General features: G+C 43.1%; 1 protein-coding gene across 1 annotated transcript in view; it reads right to left on the bottom strand.

Moving 5' to 3' along the window:
* Positions 1-26895, bottom strand: part of LOC126412316 (inter-alpha-trypsin inhibitor heavy chain H4-like) — a 190428-nt gene that overhangs the window by 17764 nt on the left and 145769 nt on the right. Inside the window, exons 15-16 of the mRNA XM_050081878.1 lie at positions 15434-15487; positions 12848-12928 (exon numbers count right to left, since the gene is read on the bottom strand). Coding sequence (XP_049937835.1) covers positions 12848-12928; positions 15434-15487 — 135 coding nt within the window. The remainder of the gene's footprint in view (positions 1-12847; positions 12929-15433; positions 15488-26895) is intronic.

The following is a 26895-nucleotide window of genomic DNA, read 5'->3' as shown; positions in this document are numbered from 1 at the left end:
ATTCCATCGATTTTCCAGCAAGACAATAAATTTTTTGGCTTCCGCATTCTTTACTGACGAGGCCACCTTCACAAATTACGGGAGTACAAATTTGAAAATCAGGCACTACTAGTAAACGAAAAATAGATTTGAGTATCCTCATGTGTTCAAACAACTATAGTGGAGCGAGTATGTCTATACATCAAGAGCTACATGGCAATGATTTTCAACATTGTTTTGAATGCATTCCATCGATTTTCCAGCAAGACAATAAATTTTTTGGCTTCCGCATTCTTTACTGACGAGGCCACCTTCACAAATTACGGGAGTACAAATTTGAAAATCAGGCACTACTAGTAAACGAAAAATAGATTTGAATATCCTCATGTGTTTAAACAACTATAGTGGAGCGCGAATGTGTGGTCTGACGTAACAAGACAGTACGCAATCAGCACTTTTGGCGATATTGGATATAAATGCACCGACGTAAAGCTAAGAAGAAACTCTGTAATCAGTTTTGCGAAAACAGGATCAACTCGAGAATAATAAATCCTTGACAACCACGGAAGTGTTTTTTTTAAAGTAAATCACAACAGTTTAATTCACTGTACATTTATGTTATCTGACTGTGGCGTCTCCCATGTAGTCCCCTCGCGGAGGAGCGGAGCTTCTGGGACGTATGTGTGTACGATCCTTCGATCCGTTCGATAGTGCCCTTCTGGCACCTGTGTCATCTGCGTCTTCTTGAAGGCGGTGTGGCATATCCATGTCTTGGTCCACTTTCCTGTCCTCCTTGTGGGGACAGCGATATCTCTTCCTATCTTCTATCCGTCATTTCTTCATCAATCGCTAGTATGTGGGCGGGCTTCATTCACAGAAATGAGACGGTTTGTGCCTCTCCGTTTACATCATCTGCAACGAATATCCGCGCCTCGCCAGTACTCTGAACGGCTCTGAATAAAGCGCTTTGCAGTGGGGTGGTCGAACAGCGTCCGTCCTCAGCATGATGTCGAACATGCTTGAAGCTCCTTATGCAAAAACGGTTTTCCGTTTCCGTGTCGTGATTCCTGTGAAGGCCGGAATTACGATTTCTGGTCCTTTTCTTGTAATTGCTGGTAATTCCACGGTCGTCGACTGTCATTGCGCCGCGAAAAACTCTGCTGGTAGCCGCAAGGTCTCTCCATAGATCATTTCCACAACAGACGCTATTAAATTTGTTTTGTAAGTAGTTCGTGATCACTGCAGTATCACTGGCAAGGCTGTATGGATCATCAACGCTGTCTTTAATGTCCGGTGCCACCGCTCTACCAATCCGTTACTGGTCGGGTGATAGACGGTTGTATGATGGTGTTGGAATCCGAATAGTCTGGACAACTCCGAGAATAACGTCGACTCGAACTGACATGCCTGGACTGTGGTCACGTGGAAAGGGCAGCCGAATGTCGCTATCCATGTAAGCAAAATCACAGGTGCTACTGACTCTGTCGTTAGAGGCACTGCTTCGGCCCATCTTGTATATCGGTGTACTACTGTCAGGAGATAACGAAAACCTTCGGATGGTAGCAGTTGTCCCACGATGTCCAAGTGAATGTGCGCAAGCCTTTCTGCTGTTGGCGGGAGATCTCCTAGTCGTTTGTGGACATGACGCCCGACTTTGCTTGTGTGGCACACTACATACGTCCTCGGCCATGTACTGCAGTCTATCATTACGCTCTCCCAAACAAACCTGTCCCACAACAGCTTCACTGTGGTGTTCGAACTCAGGTGGGCCAGTCCATGAATACTTTTACAAAATGATTTTCGCAGTGCCGTGGGGATAAATGGACGTGGCTTGCCTTGTGACACATCGCACCAAACTTCAATCCGTGTTTCTGCTGGTCCTACTTGCTTAAACTGGGGATCTGTAGAGTTGTTATGCCTGTGCTTTCTTAATTGTTGGTCTTTCGTTTGGGCCCTTGCCAGCTGGTGGTAATCAAAGATTTGCGATATGGTTTCCAGTCTCGACAAGAAATGGTAACAATGTTCTCTGCACTATACTAGTGTGATGCAGGTCTGTCGTAAATTGGACGATAGATTCCAACTGCCTAAATTGACATGGAGAGCAGTTGTCCTGGCTATTGATAAATGCGAAGATGATAGGCTTTTGTTCAATGTAGTGGCTCATACTGATATTAACGATTTGTGTCTCTGGGTCGGAAGAGATTTTCTCTGGTTTCAGGTGGCTAGCTGAAGTAGTAGAGACTGCTAGTGTTGCTTGCAATATGAAGGGGAGCTCACCATCTATAATATTGGCGGCACAGGACCTAAAAGTGTTCAGAAAGGACAGATTAAATATAGTTGGTGGTGGGGTGTTTATCGCTGTCAGAAGCAGTTTACCTTGCAGTGAAATTGAAGTAGATAGTTCATGTGAGATAATACGGGTGGTGGTGACTTCAATATACCCTCGATATGTTGACATTTTTAAAGTCAGTGGTGGGTTTAAAACGTCGTTCGAAATCGCACTGAGTGCTTTCTCAGAAAATTATTTTGAACAACTAGTTCAGAAGCCCACTCGAAATGTAAATGGCTGCGAAAACATACTTGGCCTTCTAGCAACAAACAATCCTGATCAAACAAGGAGCATCATGACAGATACACGGATTAGAGACCACAAGGTTGCTATAGCTAGACTGAATACCGTACCATCCAAACCCACCGAAAATATATCTGTTTAAAAAAGCAGATAAAAATTCGTTTGACACCTTCCGAGAAACTGTCTCCATTTCTTCCAGTCTGACTATGTAAGCATACACCGGTTTCAATTCAAAGAAATAGTATCGACGGCAGTTGAGAGATACATAAAAAATAAATTAGTAAGGGAAAGATGATACTGATCTCTCAGGATACACAAAACACGTCAGAAGACTTTTACAGAAGCAACGTAAAAAACAGGCCAAATTTTAAAAAAACGCAGGCTTGACGAAGTTTCACAGAGGCTCGAAACCTAGTACGAACTTCAGTGGTAGATGCTTTTTGTAATTTCCACAACGAAACTCTGTCTCGAAATTTGGCAGAAAACCCAAAGAGGTTATGGTCATATGTAAAATACACCACTGGCAAGACGCAATCAAAACCTACACTACGTGATAACAATGGTTATGCTATTGATGACAGTGCCCCTAAAGCAGAGTTACTAAACACGGCTTTCCGAAACTCCTTCACAAAAGTAGACGAAGTAAATATTCCGTAATTCGGATCAAGAACAACTGCCAGCATGATTAACTTTGAAGCAGATATCCTTGGTAAAACGAGCAGCTTAAAAGACTTAAAGAAGGCAAGGCTTCTGGCCCAGACTGTATATCAGTTAGGTTCCTTTCAGAATATGCTGATACAATAGGTCCATACTGAGCAATCATATCCAACCGCTCGCTCATAGAAAGATCCGTACCCAGAGACTGGAAAGTTGCACAAGTCACACTAATACCCAAGAAAGGACATGTGACTAATCCACTGAATTACAGACCTATATCACTAAAGTCGATTTCCATTAGGTTTTTGGAACATATACTGTACTCTAACATTACGAATCACTTAGATTTATTGACAAATAGCTAACACGGATTGAGATAATGTGGTTTTTGTTCTCATAAAATAATGAGTGGTATTGACAAGGGATGTCAAATTGATTCGATATTTTTAGATTTCCAAAAGGCTTTTGGTATTGTTCCTCATAGCGGCTTCTAATTAAATTGCGTGCGTATGGAATGTCATCTCAATTGTATGACTGGATTCGAGTTTTCCTGTCAGAAAGGTCACAGTTCATAATAACTTATGGAAAGTCATGAAGTAAAACAGAAGTAATATATGGCGTTTGCCAAGGAAGTGTTATGGGAGACAATCCAAGCAATCTTCTTAGACTTGATGTAATGGCATCAGGTGATCAAAACGAATTACAAAATGATTTAGACAAGTTATCTGTATGGTGCAAAAAGTGGCAATCGACATTAAACCACGAAAAGTGTGAAGTCACCCACATAAAAACTAAAAAGAATCCGCTAAATTGCAGTTACACGGTAAGTCAAACAAATACAAAAGGCTGTAGACTCAACTAAATATTTAGGGGTTACTGTTATGGATGACTTAAATTGGAACAATCACATAGATAATGTTGTGGGGAAAGCAAACCAAAGACTGAGATTTATTGGTAAAACACTTAGAAGATATAACAGGTTTACTAAATAGACTTCCGACACTATGCTTGTCCACTGTGCCCTCTTCTTGAATATTGCTGTGTGGTGTAGGATTCGCAGCAGATAGCACCGACGAAGGACATCGAAAAAGTTCAAAGAAAGGCAGCTTGCATTGGGTTATCGCGAAGTTAGGGAAAGAGTGCCACGGATATGATACGTGCATTGGAGTGTCAGTCATCAAAACAAAGGGTTTTTTGCTGCGGCAAAAGCTTCTAATGAAATTTCACTAGCCAACTTTCTCCTCAAAATGGTTCAAATGGCTCTGAGCACTATGGGACTCAACTGCTGAGGTCATTAGTCCCCTAGAACTTAGAACTAGTTAAACCTAACTAACCTAAGGACATCACAAACATCCATGCCCGAGGCAGGATTTGAACCTGCGACCGTAGCGGTCTTGCGGTTCCAGACTGCAGCGCCTTTAACCGCACGGCCACTTCGGCCGGCCTTTCTCCTCAGAGTGTGAAAATATTTTGTTAGCGTTCACCTACATAGAGAGAGAAATTATCATCATGATAAAGTAAGAGAAATCAGAACTCGTGTGATATTCCAGAGTGGAGCTGTAGAGAAAGAGCTTAAAGGTGGTTTGATGAACGCTCAGCCAGACACTTAATTGCGAATTGCAAAGTAATCAAGTAGATGTCGCTGTAGACCGTAAATGCTCTAGCTTCTGCGTATGGGCGAAAGTATCGCACCGCTTCAGATATCCAGTTGATTTGAGCTGCTGTACGTTTGCTCGAAAAGAACCCTAAGGGCAGCCAGAGTGTATCCACATTTTGTTGGAGGGCTGTTCCAATCGCCTGTTGACTTCCATCAACAACTATGGCTAAACTTGGTCATGGAACAGGATGTGGCAACAGGATTGCGCTCCTCAGGCTGGATTTTACGTGTCAATGGGTTTTTGGTTCTCAGGGGATCGTTTCAAGGGACGTCGGCCTATCGTGTTTCTGCCAGCTAGAGCTGCTGTCAAAGGTGTCTTCATCTGGGCCGTACCTGGTAAATGCTGTCTGTAGAAACCGACTGCTCCAAGAAACTTTCTAAGTTGGTGATAATCTGTGGGAGACTGTATCTTCTCTGTAAAAACTATTTTGTCCTCTGGAGGGCGTATCCCAACCGCTCACACATCGCAGCCCAAGAAAACTACTTGTTTTTGCCGGAGTGTAGATTTCGCTTCGTTCACTACATATTTCTTCATGCGCTCGAATACACCCTTGAGGTGCTCCCCACGCTGACGTGCTGACTGTGAAAATACTCAAATGTCATCAGAGTACACGAAACAACACTTTAATCGACGCACTACCTCGTCAGTGAAGATTTGCCACGTCTGAGCTGTATTTTTTAAGCCAAAGGCATTCTTATGATATTACAACAAGCTTTAGGGTGTAAGCACCGCTGTCTTCTGAATGTCATCGTTTGCGCCCAGACTATGGTCGTAAGCCTGCTTGCATTCGATCACACTGAACGTTGTCGTCCCTGTCAGTACGTTGGTTTTGCGAACCTGTACGGCGCTTGATATTGATTTCCATTCTGGCGTGGTAAGGGATATTAGCACGTACTGGATGCTGGGTACCTTTCCGGGACTGTGCAGGCATTAAGTGTCCTGTAATCACCACAAAGCCTCCAAGTACCGTCTTTTTGTTCTCCAAATGCAACGGCGAGGCCCATGGGCTCTCAGCTCTGCGTATAAGTCTTCGAATTCTGCGTTCACTGCTACAAGACTGTCTGAGACTACCCTCCTTGAGCATTGTGATACTGGTTGACCTGGAGTCGTTAAAATGTTTTCGACCATGTTGTGTGCCATGTGCTGTATAGTTGATACTTTGGTACTGTTCTCACTAGATGATAGTAATATACTAGCATGGGTCACTGCCCGCCTAGCGTTTCGTCTCAATATGCCGCTGACCACTTCGTTGTTTTTGCGAACCTGTGCCGCGCTTAATGTTGATTTCCATTCTGATGTGGTAAAGGAAATTACCACGTACTATGGAGAGTGATAATTCTGCTATAAGAAAGGTCCACCCACAGCTATGCCGGAAACCCAAGCTGACTTGTAATGTACATTTACCGCGTGTCGCTATTAGCAATTTATTGGCTGCCGAAAACTTGCTTGTGGTGAATTTCCTATCGCTGTACAGTTTCCTGCCAGCAGTATGCTAACGTCCTATCCGGAATCTGCAAGAAAGTAACGGCCTGAACACACATGTCTGATGTTGTGTCTATGGTACGGGATAGATACGTGAGAAGTTACTCCTTCTCCTTTCCTTGCTCACCACGTGGCCGCCGGCGTTCGTGGTAGCTGCGTGGCGCCGTGCACCTCTTGGTTCTGTCACCATATCTTCGTTGGTATCAACAGGCCTGCTGCTGAAAACTATTCTGGTTAATCTAATTTCCCTGCCTAGTGTCTCGCCTGGTTGAGCTCTTCCGTCGCTCTAGGCAGCTAAACACCTATTCTTGTAGCGAGTAGATCTTCTTTGGCAGTTCATGCAGCTGTTGATTTAGATTTGATTGCTGGCTTCCCTGTATAGCTGCTGCCTCTTGTTTGTCGCAGTCGTCAACGAGCAGTGTGACGCTCACTACCCGTGAATTGTTTAATGTTGCGTACACACTGTCTGCTGACGTTTCCAGTGATGTAACATTGTCTTTTTCGCATGTATCCACCGCTGCTTTTACTGATTGCAGCAGCTGCACTGAACACATGTGCCTCAATGTTACGCCTCGTAACTCTGGTCTCCTCCGATGCCAAGCATTTGCTGCCTGTACTCGGAGGGGGTTCTGTACCCCATCTGCACGTAATTTAACCTTTGCTGGATACGCTGATCCAGCGGTTTGCAAATTCGGTAGAGCAGGGCTTTCTTCAAGCGTGTGTATTGTTGCTTCTACGGTGGCATTGTAAATAGGCTGTTTAGGTTTCTATATTGGTAACTCACGTAGTGTTCTGTATGAAAATCACTGGCTGTGCTGTGTGCAGTCGTGGCTGGTTGGCATTGTTGGAATATTCGCTATTGTAGTGTTGGGCAGTTGGATGTGAACAGCGCGTAACGTTGTGCAGTTGGAGGTGAGCCGCCTGCAGTGAAAAATGTGGGGAGAGAGATGGCAGAATTTTGAGAGCGGAAGACCTGGACGTGTGTCCATCAGAAAGAGTAAATTTGTAATACTGGATATCATGAACTGATAACTTTTGAACATTACTAAGGTAAATACATTGTTTGTTCTATATAAAAATCTTTCATTTGCTAACTATGCCCATCAGTAGTTAGTACCTTCAGTAGTTAGAATCTTTTATTTAGCTGGCAGTATTGGCGCTCGCTGTATTGCAGTAGTTCGAGTAACGAAGATTTTTGTGAGGTAAGTGATTCATTAAAGGTATAGGTTATTGTTAGCCAGGCCCATTCTTTTGTAGGGATTATTGAAAGTCAGACTGCATTGCGCTAAAAATATTGTGTGTCAGGTTATTGATGATCAGAATAAGTAAAGAGAGAAATGTCTGGGCACGTTCAGTTTTGCTCAGCTGTTTCGAAATCAAATAACGTAAGTGGTTTACCAGCACAGTAATTTATAATTTTCCAATGGGGACGTTTCAGGATGAATGTTACTTTTGCGCTGATAGTGGCCGCCCTGGCATTTATTGTTTTCACCGCTGCTCTGAATTTTGCGCTCTTGTCCTATGCCTCGTTTTGCTCAAATTCAAGTTCCAGCATCGCAAACCATATTATTGATTTGTCCGATAGCAACCGCAGTGTCTTTCCCTTCATCTATGGTCTTCCCATAATAGCACATCTAGTGATCGCGAAGTGATGTCTGGACTTGTTTCCTCTGACATCGCTAATTGCAGGTCATCGATCTGCCTCTGCAAATTGCCGCGTAAGGCTGCCAACTGTGTTGTCATCTCTTCTTTCTCACGTCCTTGGCACGCGATTCTTCCTGGTCTTGCACGTCCATTTGCGCGAACTTAAGTTCTATTTGCTTGCGGGTTCACCACTTTATGACGATATTCGCTATAAATGCTATACAAATAACACACAACGACGTAAAACTATGAAGAAACTCTTTATTCAACTTTCCGAGAACAGAATGAAATCGAGAATGACAAATCCTTAACGACCATGGAAGCGTTAAGAGCAGCAGTAATGTCACTGTACTCCTTCAAAAGCACAATACTTTGATTCACTGCGCATTTATTTTCTCTGATTGTGGTGACTCCCACATTCTTATTTGAAAACATATAGTGAACGAAATAAAATACACACGTTTATTAAGTATAGCCTTGAGACCTTGTCAGATGTTTTATTTCCCTCATGATGGACGCTCTCCTCACGATTATTCAGGTAACACTCGTCTCAAGAGACTTACACGCAGTATAGATGCGGCAGTGGCCATATTCATTTCGCATTATCTGGCTGTTTTTATTATTATAAATGCCGTTTCAAGGCAACACCGCTTTGGAAATGTATTACAAATACGTCACCCTTATCATTACATATTAGTTATTAACGTATCAACGATACAATCCATCAAGAGACACTATGAAAACAGGGCATGAGACAGAAATCACATAACCAAGCACAAGGGTAACGGATAATGTCGTGGTTTCTAGAGTCGAAGGACATAGGTATGCATCCCGCTATAAGCTACTTTCTTCATGTTGACTTCCTTATGAATCTTATACAGGTATGTTCTGCAGTATTCGATGTTATTACAGAATGGAGATGATATACGTATCTGGATGTTTAATTCCGAGTGTGTGGTTAGACAAGAACCCAAGAGCACAGCTTGAATTGCTGCGAGTGAAACGATGAGCAATAATATTCATAGACTACCTTGTCATAAACATCTCGCGGGTAATACTCATCTCACAAGACTTCCTGAAAACCAATGGCACTTCTGGTTGACATATTTCTGCCGCTGTCGACATTAGTGAACTGTTACCCACGCGAAAGTGGCTCGCTTCGAACGCTAACGAAAGTCGACAGCAGTTTCTGCGGTTGTCGGTATTGCTTGTGACGTCAAAATAACATCACGTTTGTGAAATGATTGCTAGTCTAATTCTTCAATATCCAGAGATACGTTAAACCAACTATTTGCAAACCGGTGGTGGTAAGATGCAGTACTAAGCAGAGGTATTCAGCGTCATCACCTACACTGATGGTGTCAGATTTCTTCCTCTGGCGTGAAACAGCATCTTGTGTCTTTCAGCACGAAAAACACTACGCTCAGTTACGGAACAAGTACCGTGCTCTGAACAATTATCGGTGTGAAACTTAAAAGTGAGACAGAGACACATAATCAGCTTGACAAAATGTCACGAGCATAGGTTCTGTTCGTCCGTACATCGTGCCGCCAAATCAACGTACAGCAGCGTCGCTCTAAAAGGCAACTAGGAACGTCACTAGAACGAAGTAATGGTAATTACAAGAACTGTTAGTACTCGTCTAAATTGAGAGCAACACACTCGTACAGCGGATTTTATGTATCTGTGCTCCAAGTGTTTGAACTGAGTGATTCATATTTCGACAACACAATAAATTCCGACTGAAGTGCCAATCAATGGGTATATCAATTATTGATATATTAGTTGTGAACAGTGCACCCTAAAATTTAAAGTGTCTGCTTATACAGAACGTACACTCCTGGAAATTGAAATAAGAACACCGTGAATTCATTGTCCCAGGAAGGGGAAACTTTATTGACACATTCCTGGGGTCAGATACATCACATGATCACACTGACAGAACCACAGGCATATAGACACAGGCAACAGAGCATGCACAATGTCGGCACTAGTACAGTGTATATCCACCTTTCGCAGCAATGCAGGCTGCTATTCTCCCATGGAGACGATCGTAGAGATGCTGGATGTAGTCCTGTGGAACGGCTTGCCATGCCATTTCCACCTGGCGCCTCAGTTGGACCAGCGTTCGTGCTGGACGTGCAGACCGCGTGAGACGACGCTTCATCCAGTCCCAAACATGCTCAATGGGGGACAGATCCGGAGATCTTGCTGGCCAGGGTAGTTGACTTACACCTTCTAGAGCACGTTGGGTGGCACGGGATACATGCGGACGTGCATTGTCCTGTTGGAACAGCAAGTTCCCTTGCCGGTCTAGGAATGGTAGAACGATGGGTTCGATGACGGTTTGGATGTACCGTGCACTATTCAGTGTCCCCTCGACGATCACCAGTGGTGTACGGCCAGTGTAGGAGATCGCTCCCCACACCATGATGCCGGGTGTTGGCCCTGTGTGCCTCGGTCGTATGCAGTCCTGATTGTGGCGCTCACCTGCACGGCGCCAAACACGCATACGACCATCATTGGCACCAAGGCAGAAGCGACTCATCGCTGAAGACGACACGTCTCCATTCGTCCCTCCATTCACGCCTGTCGCGACACCACTGGAGGCGGTCTGCACGATGTTGGGGCGTGAGCGGAAGACGGCCTAACGGTGTGCGGGACCGTAGCCCAGCTTCATGGAGACGGTTGCGAATGGTCCTCGCCGATACCCCAGGAGCAACAGTGTCCCTAATTTGCTGGGAAGTGGCAGTGCGGTCCCCTACGGCACTGCGTAGGATCCTACGGTCTTGGCGTGCATCCGTGCGTCGCTGCGGTCCGGTCCCAGGTCGACGGGCACGTGCACCTTCCGCCGACCACTGGCGACAACATCGATGTACTGTGGAGACCTCACGCCCCACGTGTTGAGCAATTCGGCGGTACGTCCACCCGGCCTCCCGCATGCCCACTATACGCCCTCGCTCAAAGTCCGTCAACTGCACATACGGTTCACGTCCACGCTGTCGCGGCATGCTACCAGTGTTAAAGACTGCGATGGAGCTCCGTATGCCACGGCAAACTGGCTGACACTGACGGCGGCGGTGCACAAATGCTGCGCAGCTAGCGCCATTCGACGGCCAACACCGCGGTTCCTGGTGTGTCCGCTGTGCCGTGCGTGTGATCATTGCTTGTACAGCCCTCTCGCAGTGTCCGGAGCAAGTATGGTGGGTCTGACACACCGGTGTCAATGTGTTCTTTTTTCCATTTCCAGGAGTGTATTTGGATCTTGCCAGTTAAACTTGGATCTCATTGCGTGGGTGTTTCCCGAACCTGCAAAAATTACGTAACATTAGAGGACCGAATCTTTAGCAGAAGCGGAAGCAAGAAGGCAGCCGTCGTGGGAAGACAGGTATGTGGGTTTAGGCACGTGGTTGTTAAGCATTTACACCTTGTCGCTGTGTTTACATGACTAGTATAGTGTTCGAAGTGAGGAGGACACTGAATTTGTGTCATCGACTGAATTGTGTCATTCAGTCGATACTGCAATACTCACCTCAAAAAACTATCACTCATTAAATAACAGAAATGTTCATTTCTGTAGCTCGGCTGTTAATGAAGTTGCGAGAACGCAATTCTGTTAGTTTCATGAGACCTTTGTCACTGTTCGTGTAGGTGTAAATACATTACGAAGTACCTGGCGTCTCATCCTGCTTCAGTTAGATAAGTCTGAACATAGGCAGCTCAGTACCTTTGACAGAATCCAAGAAACCTAAAACTAGTATCTATTCGAACAATGAACTAAAAAATGTAAATAATGTGGCTTACAGTCTCAAGTAGAAAATCCGCCTGATGGCTTAATTAAGTTATTTGTTTGAGCTATAACTTAATTAAGCCATCAGGTGGATTTTATATTTGAGACTGTGAATTTATTTATTTGAGCTATAGTCCGCAGCTCGTGGTCTTGCGGTAGCGTTCTCGCTTCCCGCGCACGGAGTCCCGGGTTCGATTCCCGGCGGGGTCAGGGATTTTTCCTGCCTCGAGATGACTGAGTGTTGTTGTGTCGGCTTCATCATCCTCATTCATCTCCATTACGGTCGGAGGAAGGCAATGGCAAACCACCTCCACTAGGACCTTGCCTAGTACAGCGGTACAGGTCTCCTGCATCGTGCCTACGCTCCTCGGAGGATGGGGCTTCATCATCACCACCATCATTTGAGCTATGTTTGCAGTACACGTAATTACAGGCACATGTGATATAAAATGAGGAAATCAAATTATTCGACACTGTTCTTTTCACTAAAATGCTTTGGAATTATTTTTGAAAAAAAAAAAAGAATGCATGTTGTAGAGATAAAATTTTCTGAATAGAAGAATTAAACTGGTTCTAGTTTGGCGCAGAACGTTTTAAAATACTCGTATTTCGACGACTACTTCATGGTACATATATTCATTAAAGCCTTTTTACACAAATGTTTCTCGTTTCTATAAATGGTTAAATTATCTGAGAGACTTTGATTCATCGGTAAAATATCGTAAATATTCTGTTCATGCATGAAAAACATTCTTATTAAACAAATTTACGACTTTTTTAGAACATGTCTATGAATAATAAATATCGAAAATATAAGACCGAAAGAAGATCAGGTAAGGATATCATGACTTTACGGCTTACGGAAGTTTACGATAAGTACTGAAATATCAGACTACTTTCACAGTTCAGTAACACAAATTTCGATAAAGAGTGGAATTCACAAATTTCTCCCAGTAGTCTCGTTTATACTAAAGGAATGTAGCAAGCGTATTTTCTAACATCATCTCGCAGCGTGACTCGTAAAATTCGTTTCAATGAAATTAGAAACGTTAGAATTCAACTCACCGGCAGAAGACGCAGCAGCATCAGAATGAAACGTTGTGGTTTTGTGTGGGCCGAAATGCACGTTTGGTTGCTTAGGACTCGCTGCAAAACAAAGCCAGAACGCATTCACATAAATCTGAACATAAAACTACTCGTACATCTACATTGTGTACCACTCGAAACTACAAATTGTTCTCGGGCAGTTGCCAGCAAAAGTCTTACATTTCCTCTATAAAGAATTCCGATTGAGAGACTACAGACACTTAAGCTGCACAATTGTGACACTGAATTCGTGAAATATGCGGTATGTGTGTACAGAACGCACGTCCTGTAGTACTGCATCTGGACATTCATCGTTTCTATTCTACCTCGATTAGTATATGAGAGAATTAGACTGACCCTTGCAATATGCCGAGAATTTGTAATTTGGGTGAATTACAGATGTATGGCTACACATGGATTCAATAATCTGCCAGAACTAAATTATTTAATATTGCGAAGTTCCTTCGACTGAATTAAAGAAACGATTCTTAACGTCCCTTAAAATAAATTTGTAACATTATTATTTTATTCACATTCGAGACAGAACACTGCAGTATTCCATTTTATTACATTGCACTTATGCAAAATGCACATACTTGACTTTTATTAGGTTCTGCAGTCATGGACTGTGCGGCTGGTCCCGCGGGAGGTTCGAGTCCTCCCTCGGGCATGGATGTGTGTGTTTGTCCTCACGATAATTTAGGTTAAGTAATGTGTAAGCTTAGGGACTGATGACCTCAGCAGTTAAGTCCCATAAGATTTCACGCACATTTGAACTTTTTTGACTTTTATTCAGATATTAGAGACTTCTTTCTGGGGAATCCGTTGGATACAATTTCTTTAATGTGATACAAAATGCGACATTGTAGTTCTGCCCTGAGTAAAGTAATTGGCTAATTTCAATTCTTTGGTAGACTCTTGGGTATCTTCTCTATGTAAATAAAAAGAATTGCCTATAAATGTTTTCTTTTACTTTCTCTGGCCCACTGGGCCTGTTTTTGTAATTATTTTTGACCGAACTAGTAGGAATTATCCAACTTACAAAAATCAAGGCTACTAAAGTGCTGCACAGAAGTTCACTAGTTTCTCGAATTCAGGGGAGAGTGTCCAAGGCGTAGTGAAATATCTGCACTAAGAAACATTAGCAGAAAATTTTTGAGTAAATTCACGTCTACCTTATTAGCTACAGAGAAATCATTTTAGAAATACAAGGTGTAAGATGGCACTTTCAAACTCATCTCTAACGTTCCGTTCTCAAGTAGGGCGTTGGAAAACATCTTCCTGTGCCATTCCCCTTATTTATTGCGATGGACGTTCCAACCAGTTCAGGTGAGTGGTAAAAGCTTCGGTGTGAAACTGCATGAAAAGATTTCGCATTTACTCTACTACTTTTAATCTCAACTCACCTATCATATCAGCAACACACTCTCCCGTATATGACCACGAAACTATAGCAACAATACTGAGGAAACCGGTTTCGAATGCCTGATGTCCTAACATATTGTCGTATAGATATACAACTTTCTTGAAGAGCTTCAAGAGCAGCTTAATAATAACGTTTATGTGGAAGTATGAGCGGTTACTGTTTCCAGTATCTGTTCCTGAATGAAAACGGACTGATATTGTAAAGATATTACGATGAGTAGTCAACCTTGCCATCCACTGCATCAAGACGAGCAGAACAGAGCTGTGTCTTAGACACAGAAATAGGGAGGGAGCGGGAGAGAAAGAGAGAGAGAGAGAGAGAGAGAGAGAGAGAGAGAGACTGGGGACAGAGAAATTGATTTTGAGAGTAGATTTATTATAAAAATTGTAACTAAATGTCAGTTAAATTTGAATTTCTCTACAGTCTACAACAATTATTTTCAATAATAACGCTTTACGGTATTTCCCACGCGTCATAGAAATATATATTCAAACATACACTCTTCCTTTGAATGGAGTGTCTTGTCATCTGAAGTAGAGTAACCAGATATATCGATATTTTGTTAGTACGTCATGGCCGAGCAAACACCGAAATCAGTCACAAGCGTGAAATGTGCAATGAAATCCACAGGAAGGGATTTGACGTGGGACGACCCATTGGATCTAGTTGCAAGGCTGGAGAAAGTGAGAGTAGGATTTTGTGGAAGAATAACAGGGAATTGCAAGTCGTCTAGGAAGGAGTTGGTACAAAAAACAGTTGACGTGCCGATTGTTGAGTCACTCCATCTCTATGGGTCGCTGACCATCTTGGGTTAACAAAAGAGATAAAGAAAACTGAGAGCCTCGTGTTCTTCATGGTTTTTTTATGTTAGTCGAAGAGCATCAGAGTAATTTTGAACGTGCTCCAGTGAGAAATCTTATTCTTAAAATGCCATACGTTGGTTTGCGGAGTACTGATGTAGATTCAGATGCAGTAAGAATAACATATAAAGATTACAGTCTTCAACAAGTTCCCCCTCTGTTTGGACTCTTACAGACAATAATAAAGAAAATAATGCGTTTACCATTACTTTCATTTCACGCTGTTTGATATTTAGCCTTAATATGAATCAAATAAAAAATCATTAACGAGCAACTCACCCACAGCAGTGGGGCAGCACGCAGATTGGGATGGATCCAAAGGCATGGGAAACGCTGTAAAACAAAAGCAGGCGACATGCGTTTAAATCTGAACATAAAATTACAAGCGCTTCAATATTCGTTTACATCTTTAAAAACTAAGATTTTTTCTTAGGCTGTTACTAACATAATACTTTCAGTATCTCCACACTAAGAAGTTCCGACAGATTGCCGGCAAATTTACATTGTTCGAATATATCTCAAAGTATCCACATAAGAAGTATATGCAAATAATTTATACAGTTCCAGGTTCCTGCAAACACAGAACAAAGTGACGTGCATCGTGTGTCAGCAGGTAATGTGGCTAGTAGCAGCCGACGGTAAGCGCACTTCGATATTTCCAATTTCGGAATCAACTATTTGAAATGAGACTCAAAAAACCTATAGGTATAAAGAGTTACCAGCCAGGCACCACATTAGCATCAACGAGTTAAGTGCTTCAGAAACACCTGTACATACATCCACACAAATTCCATTTATTGCAAAAATTTTACCGACAGTGGCTTTAGACATGCTTGGTTACAGGGCACCATTTTCTCAGGCGGATCTGTTTGTCATACGAATCAATCTTGCATGTATACAGAGAAGGCCTCCTAAACGTCTTAAAACATACAAGGTTGCACAACATAATATAAATCACGCTAATGGATCGACATAGTGCGATTCACTGCAAACAGAATAGTCTGAACCCTTCTTCCGCGAGTCAACAGTAACAGGCACCAGAGATCAAGACATGACACATTATTTGCAACTGTGCAGATTCAGTACATTCGCAAGTAATTTAAAATTGCAGGACGATGCTCCTCGCCATGGTCTCGGATTGCGTTCGTCGTTTAGACCGAAGTTTATTCAACGTTTATTCTCCCCAACATTTTATACAGCGTTTGTTCCCCAAGACATTCAATGGTATGAAGATTTCTCTCCCTCCGATATCACCCGAAGTAATTTTTTTCCATGGCTCTTTAACAAGATAAATTTTCTGTTTACTTTCATTTGGATCGAGGCGATATGCCAGAACTAACCTATAATCTGGACGTCGTCCCAACGCGAGGAGCTACACTGACGAGCCAAAACATTGTGGTCGCCCGCTTAGTAGCGTGTTCATCCACATCTTGTCACGTAATACCCACAAATTACCACCCGGTGGTTTGTGGACTTGGATCAGGAGGCCGATAGCGTCATAGACGTGCTCCATCGGGTTCATATCAACGGAATCTGGTGACCAGGACATCATCATGAGTTCACTACCATACTTCTCAAAACACTGTAGCAAGACTTTAATCTCGTGACATGGAGACTTATTCTATGGGAAGATTCCGTCTTCATTGGGAAAGACACCAAGCTCGAAGAGATACAGGTGGTCCGCAATCACGTTTAGCAGCCAGCAACAGGCGAGATGCCTCCACTTCCTACCAAAAGCCTTATAGTGCCTCAGGTGAATGTCCTCCGTAACTTAATACTCTCTTCATCGGCCTGCGTTTGTGGTGTGGTGTGGTGTGGTGTGTGGTGGATGTTTCAAGCAGTTGTTCGCCTGCATTATGGCTATCGACCTGATGTAATGAAAACTGTGATTCATCCGATGAGGCGACGCGTTTCCACTGAACCGCGGTTCAGTCTCGATGAGCTCTTGACAACTACAATGGTAATTTACGATATCGTTGAGTCAACATAGCAACGCTTAAAGGTTGTCTGTTGAGCTATGTTCAACAGTGTGTGCTGAACGCTGTGTCCCGAAACACGTGTGCCTGCTCCGTACTGTACTCTGTCGTCAGATCTGTCACATATCTCCGCCTCTCCTGCCTTGAAGAGCTGAGCCTACGAACTGCACTTTGTGTGATGAGGCGTTCACGACCAACACCTTGTCGCGTACTCGTGATTTCATCGTCCTTCAATCCCTATCCAAAGAGCCTCGCGACAGTAGCATGCGAATAGCCTCCCAGTTGCGCCCTTTACGAGATGTACTTTCCCAGGCGTTGGGCCATAACAAAAAAATGGTTCAAATGGTTCTGAGCACTATGGGGCTTAACATCTGAGGTCATCAGTCCCCTAGAACTCAGAACTACTTAAACCTAACTAACCTAAGGACATCACACACATCCATGCCCGAGGCATGATTCGAACATGCGAGCGTAGCGGTCGCGCGGTTCCAGACTGAAGCGCCTAGAGCCGCTCGGCCACACCGGCCGGCGGGCCATAACAATCTGCCCTTAGTTATACTCGTTTACGTCGGTAGATATATCGCCATTTGTGGTCTTTATCGTCACTGAAATGATTCCTTTCTTGTCTCTGCTGCGCTTATGCAGGTTTCTTACCACGTCACATGCTTGAAACATCACCAGGTGATACTAAATGTTGCAGTGTGCAGTTTATACAGACCATTTGTGTAAAAGACTGATATCTCTTACAAGTTTTCAGACTAAAGGAGCTTTGGTCTGAAACACAATTCCAAAATGTGGTGTGTGTGTGTGTGTGTGTGTGTGTGTGTGTGTGTGTGTGTGTGTGTGTGAGAGAGAGAGAGAGAGAGAGAGAGAGAGAGAGACAGAGAAGAGAGAAAGGGAGGGGGAGAGAGAGAGAGAGAGAGGGAGAGAGAGAGACAGGCAGAATTTCCGTCATACCGTGCACTGCTGAGAAGAACGCAGTATGTGTCGGTATTTCCTTGCGTCGATTAACGGAATTTTTGTAGTCATATATCATGTTTTCGATTTAGTAAAAGGAGACAACACGAAACCCTCTATACAAGGTATTCAAAGTCTGTGGCACACCGGTACAGTGGAAGTTTGAAGAACTTTAAAAGTTTTCAGCTCGGTCCCGAGACTTCCGGAACCTGTACAGAAAACTGGAGTAGAGATCAGCATGAACATCATTTCCGTCCTTGCTATTACTCATGAAAACCACACATTGCATGCTGTACCACCATACAGCAAGACCTTCAGAGGTGGTGGCCCGGATTGCTGTACTCACCGGTACCTTTAATACCCAGTAGCCCGTCCTCTTGCACTGATGCATGCCTGTATTCGTCGTGGCATACTGTCCACAAGTTCATCAAGGCACCGTTGGTCTAGATTGTCCCACTCCTCAACGGCGATTCGGCGTAGATCCCTCAGATTGGTTGGTGGGTCTCGTCGTCCATAAACAGCCCTTTTGTATCTATCCCAGGCATGTTCGATAGGGTTCATGACTGGAGAAAATGCTGGCCACTCTTGTCGAGCGATATAATTATCCTGAAGGAAGTCATTCACAAGATGGGCACGATGGGGGCGCGAATTGTTGTCCATGAAGACGAATTCCTCGCCAATATGCTGCCAATATGGTTGCACTATCGGTCGGAGGATGGCATTCACGTATCGTACAGTCGTTGTGGCGCTTTCCATGACCACCAGCGGCGTACGTCGGCCCTACATTATGCTGCCCCAAAATAGCAGGGAACGTCGACCTTGCTGCACTCGCTGGACAGTGTATCTAAGGCGTTTGGTTGAAAGCATATGCGACACTTATCGGTGAAGAGAACTTGATGCCAATCCTGAGCGGACTATTCGGCATGTTGTTGGGCCCATCTGTACCGCGCTGCATGGTGTCGTGGTTGCAAAGATGGACCTCGCCATGGACGTCGGGAGTGAAGTTGTGTTTCATGCAGCCTATTGCACACAGTTTCAGTCGTAACACGTCGCCCTGTGAGTGCACAAAAAGCATTATTCAACATGGTGGCGTTGCTGTAAGGGTTCCTCCGAACCATAATCCCTAGGTAGGCGTCATCCAATGCAGTAGCAGACCTTGGGCTGCCTGAGCGAGGCATGTCATTGACAGTTCCTGTCATACTGTATCTCCTCCATGTCTGAACAACATCGCTTTGGTTCACTCAGAAGCGCCTGGACACTTTCCGTGTTGAGAGCCCTTCCTGGCACAAAGTAACGATGCGGACGCGATCGAACCGCGGTATAGACCGTCTAGGCAAGGTTGAACTACAAACAACACGAGCCGTTTATCTTCCTCCTGGTGGAATGGTAAATCGGCTGTCGGAACCCCTCCATCCAATAAGCGTTGCTCATGCGTGGTTGTTTACATCTTTGGGCGGGTTTAGTGACATCTCTAAAACCTCAGAGAGACTGTGTCTGTGATATAATATTCTCAATCAACATCTACCTTCAGGGGTTCTGGGAACTGGGGTGATGCAAAACATTTTTTGATGTGTGTAGTATGTCTGTAAACTATCTGGTGCAGCTAGAGTCCTCAGCGTCTCTCTACATGGGCATTCTGGAGCAATCTGACCTTGAAAACAGTCACTGATCCTCAAAGATCATTAAGTGACCCCGAAGGTCATGCATGAACTCATCGGTGACCTGGTACTAACGACTCATCTCTACCAGTGGACACTGCCCTTATCCCTCTTTATCTCCAACCAACCATAGCGCAGTATCCACACACACTATAAAAATCATATTATTGTACAACATGTAGTTCAGGAGACTTGACGTCATAAACATTGAGCTGCGTGAAAACAGGTCTAATACGTCTACAAATATGCGTAAAAGTCATTCTACGGCAAAAAAAAAAAAAAAAAAAAAAAAAAAAATCTACTCACCACGAAGCAGTTATTCTAAAGGGGCGGAAATCGGTAGATGTGATGTACATGTAGGGACAAACAAATGATTACAGTTTCAGAAAAATTGGATTATTCATTTAAAATAAAGGGCTTCACAAATTGAGCAAGTTCACAACGTATTGGTCCACCTCTGGACCGGTCAGTCTCCAACACCATTTCAAGTATCAGACATACGTTCTCTTCTCAAAAATTTCTAAATGCCACTTTATGTTTAAAAGTTATACCCTTTCTTGCCTTTCCGTGAAGTGCGAAAATTCTCTTTCATTCCGCCTAAGACACATCGTCGTAGCGTCAATCATCTTTACGTACTGTATTTAACACGTATAACAGGACAGCATTGGTCATCATCTACACAAATGAAAGTAGCACTTCACAAAAACGAGAACAATACGTATCTCTAAAAGTGAAGTTGTCTTTTAGTAAGTTACGTTATTTCAACACCTGCTTGAAAATGACACTCTGGCCGGAGCCGTTGTCTAAAATAAATCAATATATTTCAGTAAGTACGGAAGTAAAATGTCATTTCTGAAATATTCCATGACTGTGAGTAATAGGGAACAGGAAATAAGAAATCAGTTGATCAGGCCAACTGTCAGCTCCTTGAAAGTTTCATTCGATCGAGTTCCGAATGCTAAGTTGCCGCTGCAGCTACTTCCAATGACGAATAAAGGCCCTTTTGTCTTGAGTAACAACAATGTCAGTCAATGTTAGTAGAAGAGAGGATGTCTAGAGGCTAACGTCTCGTTGACGTCTAGGTCATTAGGCACTGAGCACCTACTCATCTATTCGAGGATTGGGACAGCAAGCGAAGTACCCTCTTGAAGGGACCGTTCTGCCATTAGCATGAAATAACCTACGACAAACACGGAAAATTCATGATCGGAATGGCAGCATTGCTTCCCGCAACTTGAGAATACGAGTCGAAATAACCACTCACTTCCTCGGTGGATAATTTTATAGGATTCGTTCATTCACACTAAAATTTTACGTTAATAATGAGTATTTCGTCTGTAAGTACACCATAGATGACAAGACTTTAACCTATTCATTAATTTATGAGCAAGCGACACCATGAAATGATGTAGTATCTCACCTGCAGACGTTACGGACACCGCTCCAGCTGGGAAGTAACCGGAAAAACACCCGGAAAACAAATTTAGTTGGTAATACACAGATATGAAATCTTAGAATACACTAAACAACGTACATTTACTACAGCAGATGCACCAGGGACAACCATCTAAAATAATAAATTACATTACTTTTTAATTTCATCCATATTTTGGAGCTGTGGACGTGGCTGTATTCAATACACAGGAAGTTTGCATGAAAATGCCTTCAGTCACAATTTTTTTGGGTCTATCCTCAGGTGCAAATCTCTAATACATAAGTAATAAAGCAAATATATGATCAACAAGACAGAAAACAATTTGGTAATACTACACAATGCAGCCAATGGTAAGATCCTAACTCTATTAGAACAATTGAAAATATACCTACACAAAATAAAAAATCTCTTATTTTAGTAATTTTAAATACTTACTTTAAATTTATTCATTGCTTATGTCAGCTTCTTAAAACTGAGATCTCAGACACTATGTGATAAACATCTTCTTTGATCACATCAGGTTAAACTACATCTGTGAAGTGTTTTTAGACAGTTGTGCGCCTGAGTGACATGATGTGCGACAACAGTATAGATAAAACAACTTAAGCTTAGCTCAAAAAACGAAAAATGTTCTTCCTTATTTGGTCCGTAAATTTTTCACTGTTTGTTACACTGATTCTCACATATTTACGCACTCCGTTCATGAAATACGAAACCTAACATATAATTATCTCGTACAGGAAAATGCATTTCACCTCACTCAAGAGCAAATGTAAATTACGTATTAGAGGATTTGCTCCTGAAGATGGACCAAAAGGATTCAAAATGCATCATATAATATAACAAAACACGAAAAAAATTGTGACTGACTACATTACTGTTCGTTTAATTTGGACATCATGAGAGAGGTACTGACTAAATGAAACTGCGAGTTGTAACACCAGGCGTGCTCAAAGGACCAGCGACAGGTAAAACAGATTTAATTTTGCTACATGTTTCGTCTGGAACGTTCTGAAGAAAAATAAGAAAAAAAATTGAGTGATAGATAGCTATGTGAAACTGGTATTGGTTGATGATTAAAGCAAAAGTTCCAAATTTCGCGTGGTTGTTCAGTGCGACTAACAAATGCTTATCCATTGTTGCGTACAGTCGGTCACCGGGGAAGCTAAGGCAATGAAAAATGAGTTACTAGGCTGCAATATATCTTCTAATTCGATAGTGTGGCTCAACATACGATGTGCAAATATAGATTAGCAAAATGAAGTCCGAAGTTAGGACATCGGGATAGTCTTGATAGTTCCCGTTGAGCGAAATCTATCACATCCCTGTCATAAGTATCAGCCTTACTTGGCCATTTGCTTTTCCCACTTGCTTCCTGTTTGGGAGTGTTCTCGAACTATCGGAAAGAAGTGTATTTGTATTTTTAGGTGTTTTCTGGGCAGGGCGGTCTGTGTATTCCTCAGACAATGGAGACTCCCCTTCCCTTAATACATTTAGATGACTCAGTGTCAGATGTCACTTACATTCTCTTTTTCTGGCAGTGCAAGTGTCTGCCGCGCTAGAATTTCACTGGAATGCGCTGGAGAGGGCAGACATCTAAATGACACTGGGGCACCGGCCACCAGATCAGCGGCGCCAGCGGAGGCTGTTTGTGAACACAGGGAGTGTGCACGTTTTTTCGTAACCTGATTAAGATGTTTCGAAAATATTCCCAATGGTACGGAAATGCGCGAGCACCCCGTCACGTGTCGCGGCCTAACGACGAGGCTACAGCTCTGAATGGGTGCCTAGTGTTTTGCTGCGGTCGTGACTGGCACCCACCAGAAGAGTGGAGGTCCGAGACTGCAGCGGTACAGAGATGCGGTTGCAAGTCTGGTGCGGTGAAGACTGACAATTGTTCTCGGTTTGGTTTACGAATGTAACCGAGACTGGCGCCGTGTGTATTTTAGTAACTTTGCCAGGATATTTATTCATTTTTAACTGATACAATACAGAGAGCATTTGTCCGCGAGGCCGGCCGGAGTGGCCGAGCGGTTCTAAGCGCTTCAGTCTGGAACCGCGCGACCGCTACGGTCGCAGGTTCGAATCCTGCTTCGGGCATGGATGTGTGTGATGTCCTTAGGTTAGTTAGGTTTAAGTAGTTCTAAGTTATAGGGGACTGATGACCTCAGCTGTTAAGTCCCATAGTGCTCAGAGCCATTTGAACTTGTCCGCGAAAGGCAAAGGTCCTTCGAGATACAATACACTGTGACCGTAAGAAAGCAACTGCAACCCAGATAATAGGGGCACACCAATCTGAACTCAGACCTTACTGCAGAAGTGCGCTGTAACGTTACGCGTATTTAGTGAGCTAAGGGCTGCTCGGTGTTGGTATGAGGTAAGATGGATTTGTTGTCCGGCTTAACACTAGCGGACCTCGGTCTTAGGGTGAGCCGCGGAAGTTCCAGCTTCTCGCTAGGTGACTATACGAGTGAGTCCAGATACAAAGACTAACAGGAAAGGACTGGATGTGGGAAAATACCATACTGGGAATTTGGACGGCCTAAGCTTGTTTTGCCTTTGTGCAGAATGTGCTTCAAGAAATGGTGGAATGTAAGACACCTTTAAATATGGCCAAGTTACAGCTCTTTGAGATTCGACAGCAACTCACATCGCATATTAATGCAAATCTGAATACCGATCTGAGAAATAAGAGACACATCCAGTTAGAATAATATTTCACTATATTTAAAACAATAGAAGTTAATATCTCACAGCGAATGAACATTTTCACAGTGACCCTATGAATTAACAACTTTCAATCGCTTTATGCTGTTTCAACAAACGTTATCTCAGATGATAGAATCGCACTGTAGCTATCGTCCCTGAAAGCTATATATCCGTATCTACATGATAATCAATTGAAACCCTCTGTTTCCGACAGGTGTTGTTGATATAAGTCAACGGGGACAGCCGAAAATGTGTGCTCCGACCGGGACTCGAACCCGGGACCTCCTGCTTACATGCAGACGCTCTATTCATCTGAGCCATCAAGTACACAGATGAATAGCACGACTGCAGGGACTTATCCCTTGTACGCTTCCCGTGAGACACGTTCCCAACTGTCCACAATCTACATACGTAAGGCACCTAATAGATACACGCCCATCCACTCATTACTCGCGCACACTACAGTGACGATTCCCGTAAGAGTTCGGGCAACCTGTGCGCATTCGCACAGACGAAGGTCAATGGTTGAGTAGCCTTTAACTATATATATGAAGATAGTAACTGTTCTCGAAAGAACAGATATCATGATGACCATGCAGCCAGTCGGGGTGGCCGAGCGGTTCTAGGCGCTACAGTCTGGAACCGCGCGACCGCTACGGTCGCAGGTTCGAATCCTGCCTCGGGAATGGATGTGTGTGATGTCCTTAGGTTAGTTAGGTTTAAGTAGTTCTAAGTTCTAGGGGACTGATGACCTCAGAAGTTAAGTCCCATAGTGCTCAGAGCCATTTGAACCATTTGATGACCGTGCAGCTTTTCTAGAATAAATGATAATTAATTGAAACCCTCAGCTGACGACAGGTGTTGTTGATATAGCTCGATGGGACAGTCCGTATCTATTTTACTTGTTGATATATGACGTCTTTTATATCATTTTCATTATACAAAATGTTTGTCAGAACATCGTATTCCCCACATTTACCCAGCTAATGGATACGGTATGAATACCTCACATACTGTCATACTTGTGTAGTTATTTGATGAACAGTTTAATATTTTGCCGGTAACTTTATCTAAATGTTGATTGAAAGACTGCGCTAATTTAAACGTCTTCAGTCGCACGTTCAGCGGACACCACAGTTGAAAAGAGAACCAAAAGACACCTCTGTCAAGAAGGCATAAACTATTGTTTAAATAATATGTAACGACAATCCCTTGTCATTCATCGTGAGCGCACATGCACAACAATACTGGCCTATTTATTTATGGGCAAACTCTTATTTATAATTATCGGAAATTATTTGAGTATAGCAGAATGTTTATAACATTTCTTTACTTAAAAACTGTTGTAATATATTAGTTTAGTGCAGGAAAGTGGTCAAGATGAATCAAATCATGTTGTAGAGCTTAAGAACGACGTAGTTTTGTTGGGGACGGCTTTCATTCAATGGAGAAGCAAACAGTAGCGGAACACTACGGGAGACAAGTTGAGGTCGGGACTTATCGAGTGCTGAGGTGAAGGAAGCAATTCTGGACACTTTTACGTTTGTGCTGGAAGAAGACAGACCTACCTACGGTAACATTCGTGATCTGGATGTATAGGTGATATAGTCTGGGGGTGAACAGCCGCTATGAGACATTAACTTTGGAGTACAGTTTATGTTGGCGGTAGCGTTCTCGCTTCCCGCGCCCGGGTTCCCGGGTTCGATTCCCGGCGGGGTCAGGGATTTTCTCTGCCTCGTGATGACTGGGTGTTGTGTGCTGTCCTTAGGTTAGTTAGATTTAAGTAGTTCTAAGTTCTAGGGGACTGATGACCATAGATGTTAAGTCCCATAGTGCTCAGAGCCATTTTACAGTTTATGTTGAGTTCTTGAAGGAGGCAGACCTACCTGTAGTAGCCCGCATGATGTGTTTGATTCTGGGGGCTGAATGGCCGCCATCATACTTCTGAAGGGACTTTGTATTTCGAGAAGTCTGAATGTGCTCCAGAGTAAGACTCTAACGGCTTCCGCTTGATTTACAAAACTGAGAAAAGATTATGTTTTGTATCGTGTGTTGTGAATTACCATTTGAACTCTGAACTATTTTGAGCTGGCGAATCTTTCGTGTATTGTGACCACGAAATGGACTTAGTTTTCGCGAGTCTTTGATGAATATTTAGTTTCACGAGTTTGCTACCATACCAGTAACGCTCTCAACGTATTTTTACTGCATTCGATAAGGGTATTTACGGTCTGTATTTTAAATGGACATCGTAGGCACACTTCCCATTTATTTGAGATGTCCTTTCTTGAATAAAAATTATTCAGCGTAATTCCCTGCCTGACGTTAGAATAGCACCGTTTTTATTAAATTATTTGTTTAACTTTATTTTGTATTTCTGTGTATTTTATTAACTCGCAGTTCTACTCAATGCACAGACTATTTGACTATAGGATGACAGCTACACATTATTTTCAGTGAATTAGATGCAGGGCATGAAAACAAATGTGCACGTCTCGAGATATTCTTTTTAAACAGAGCCGTGCATGACCCAGGTACCTAAATAACGAGCAACTGCAGGTAAAGACGCATCTGGTTTGCTCATATGGACTACTGCTGGGGAACGGCAACTACTCAGCAGTACCGTCGCAAGTCCTTGTAAGAACCGGAGAGATAGGCTGGCTAGTGGTTTATGAATTGTTTGTTACACATTATGATTCCGTTGCTAACTTTGCTTCATAAAAAATATTTCTTTATTACCTGTATTATACTCTCCGCCACGTACTTAATTATGAATTGCAGAGTAATCATGTAGATATATTTTGTCATAATGTTCGTTTTTATAGTGCAATGTATTACGGAAACTCTTAAAGAGTGTAAGTAGTCTGTTTAGGTTTTTATGTTGGTAACGTCACGTAGAGCTCTGTACGGAAATCACTGGCTGTGCTGTGTGCAGTCTGTGGTTGGTTGGTGTTGTTCGAATATTCGCTATTGTAGTGTTGGGCAGTTGGATGTCAACAGCGCATA

The sequence above is a fragment of the Schistocerca serialis genome, chromosome 1 (genome assembly GCF_023864345.2).
Source record: "Schistocerca serialis cubense isolate TAMUIC-IGC-003099 chromosome 1, iqSchSeri2.2, whole genome shotgun sequence".
In the NCBI taxonomy this organism is placed as follows: Eukaryota; Metazoa; Arthropoda; class Insecta; order Orthoptera; family Acrididae; genus Schistocerca; species Schistocerca serialis.
This window is presented reverse-complemented; position numbering and strand designations above follow the sequence as displayed.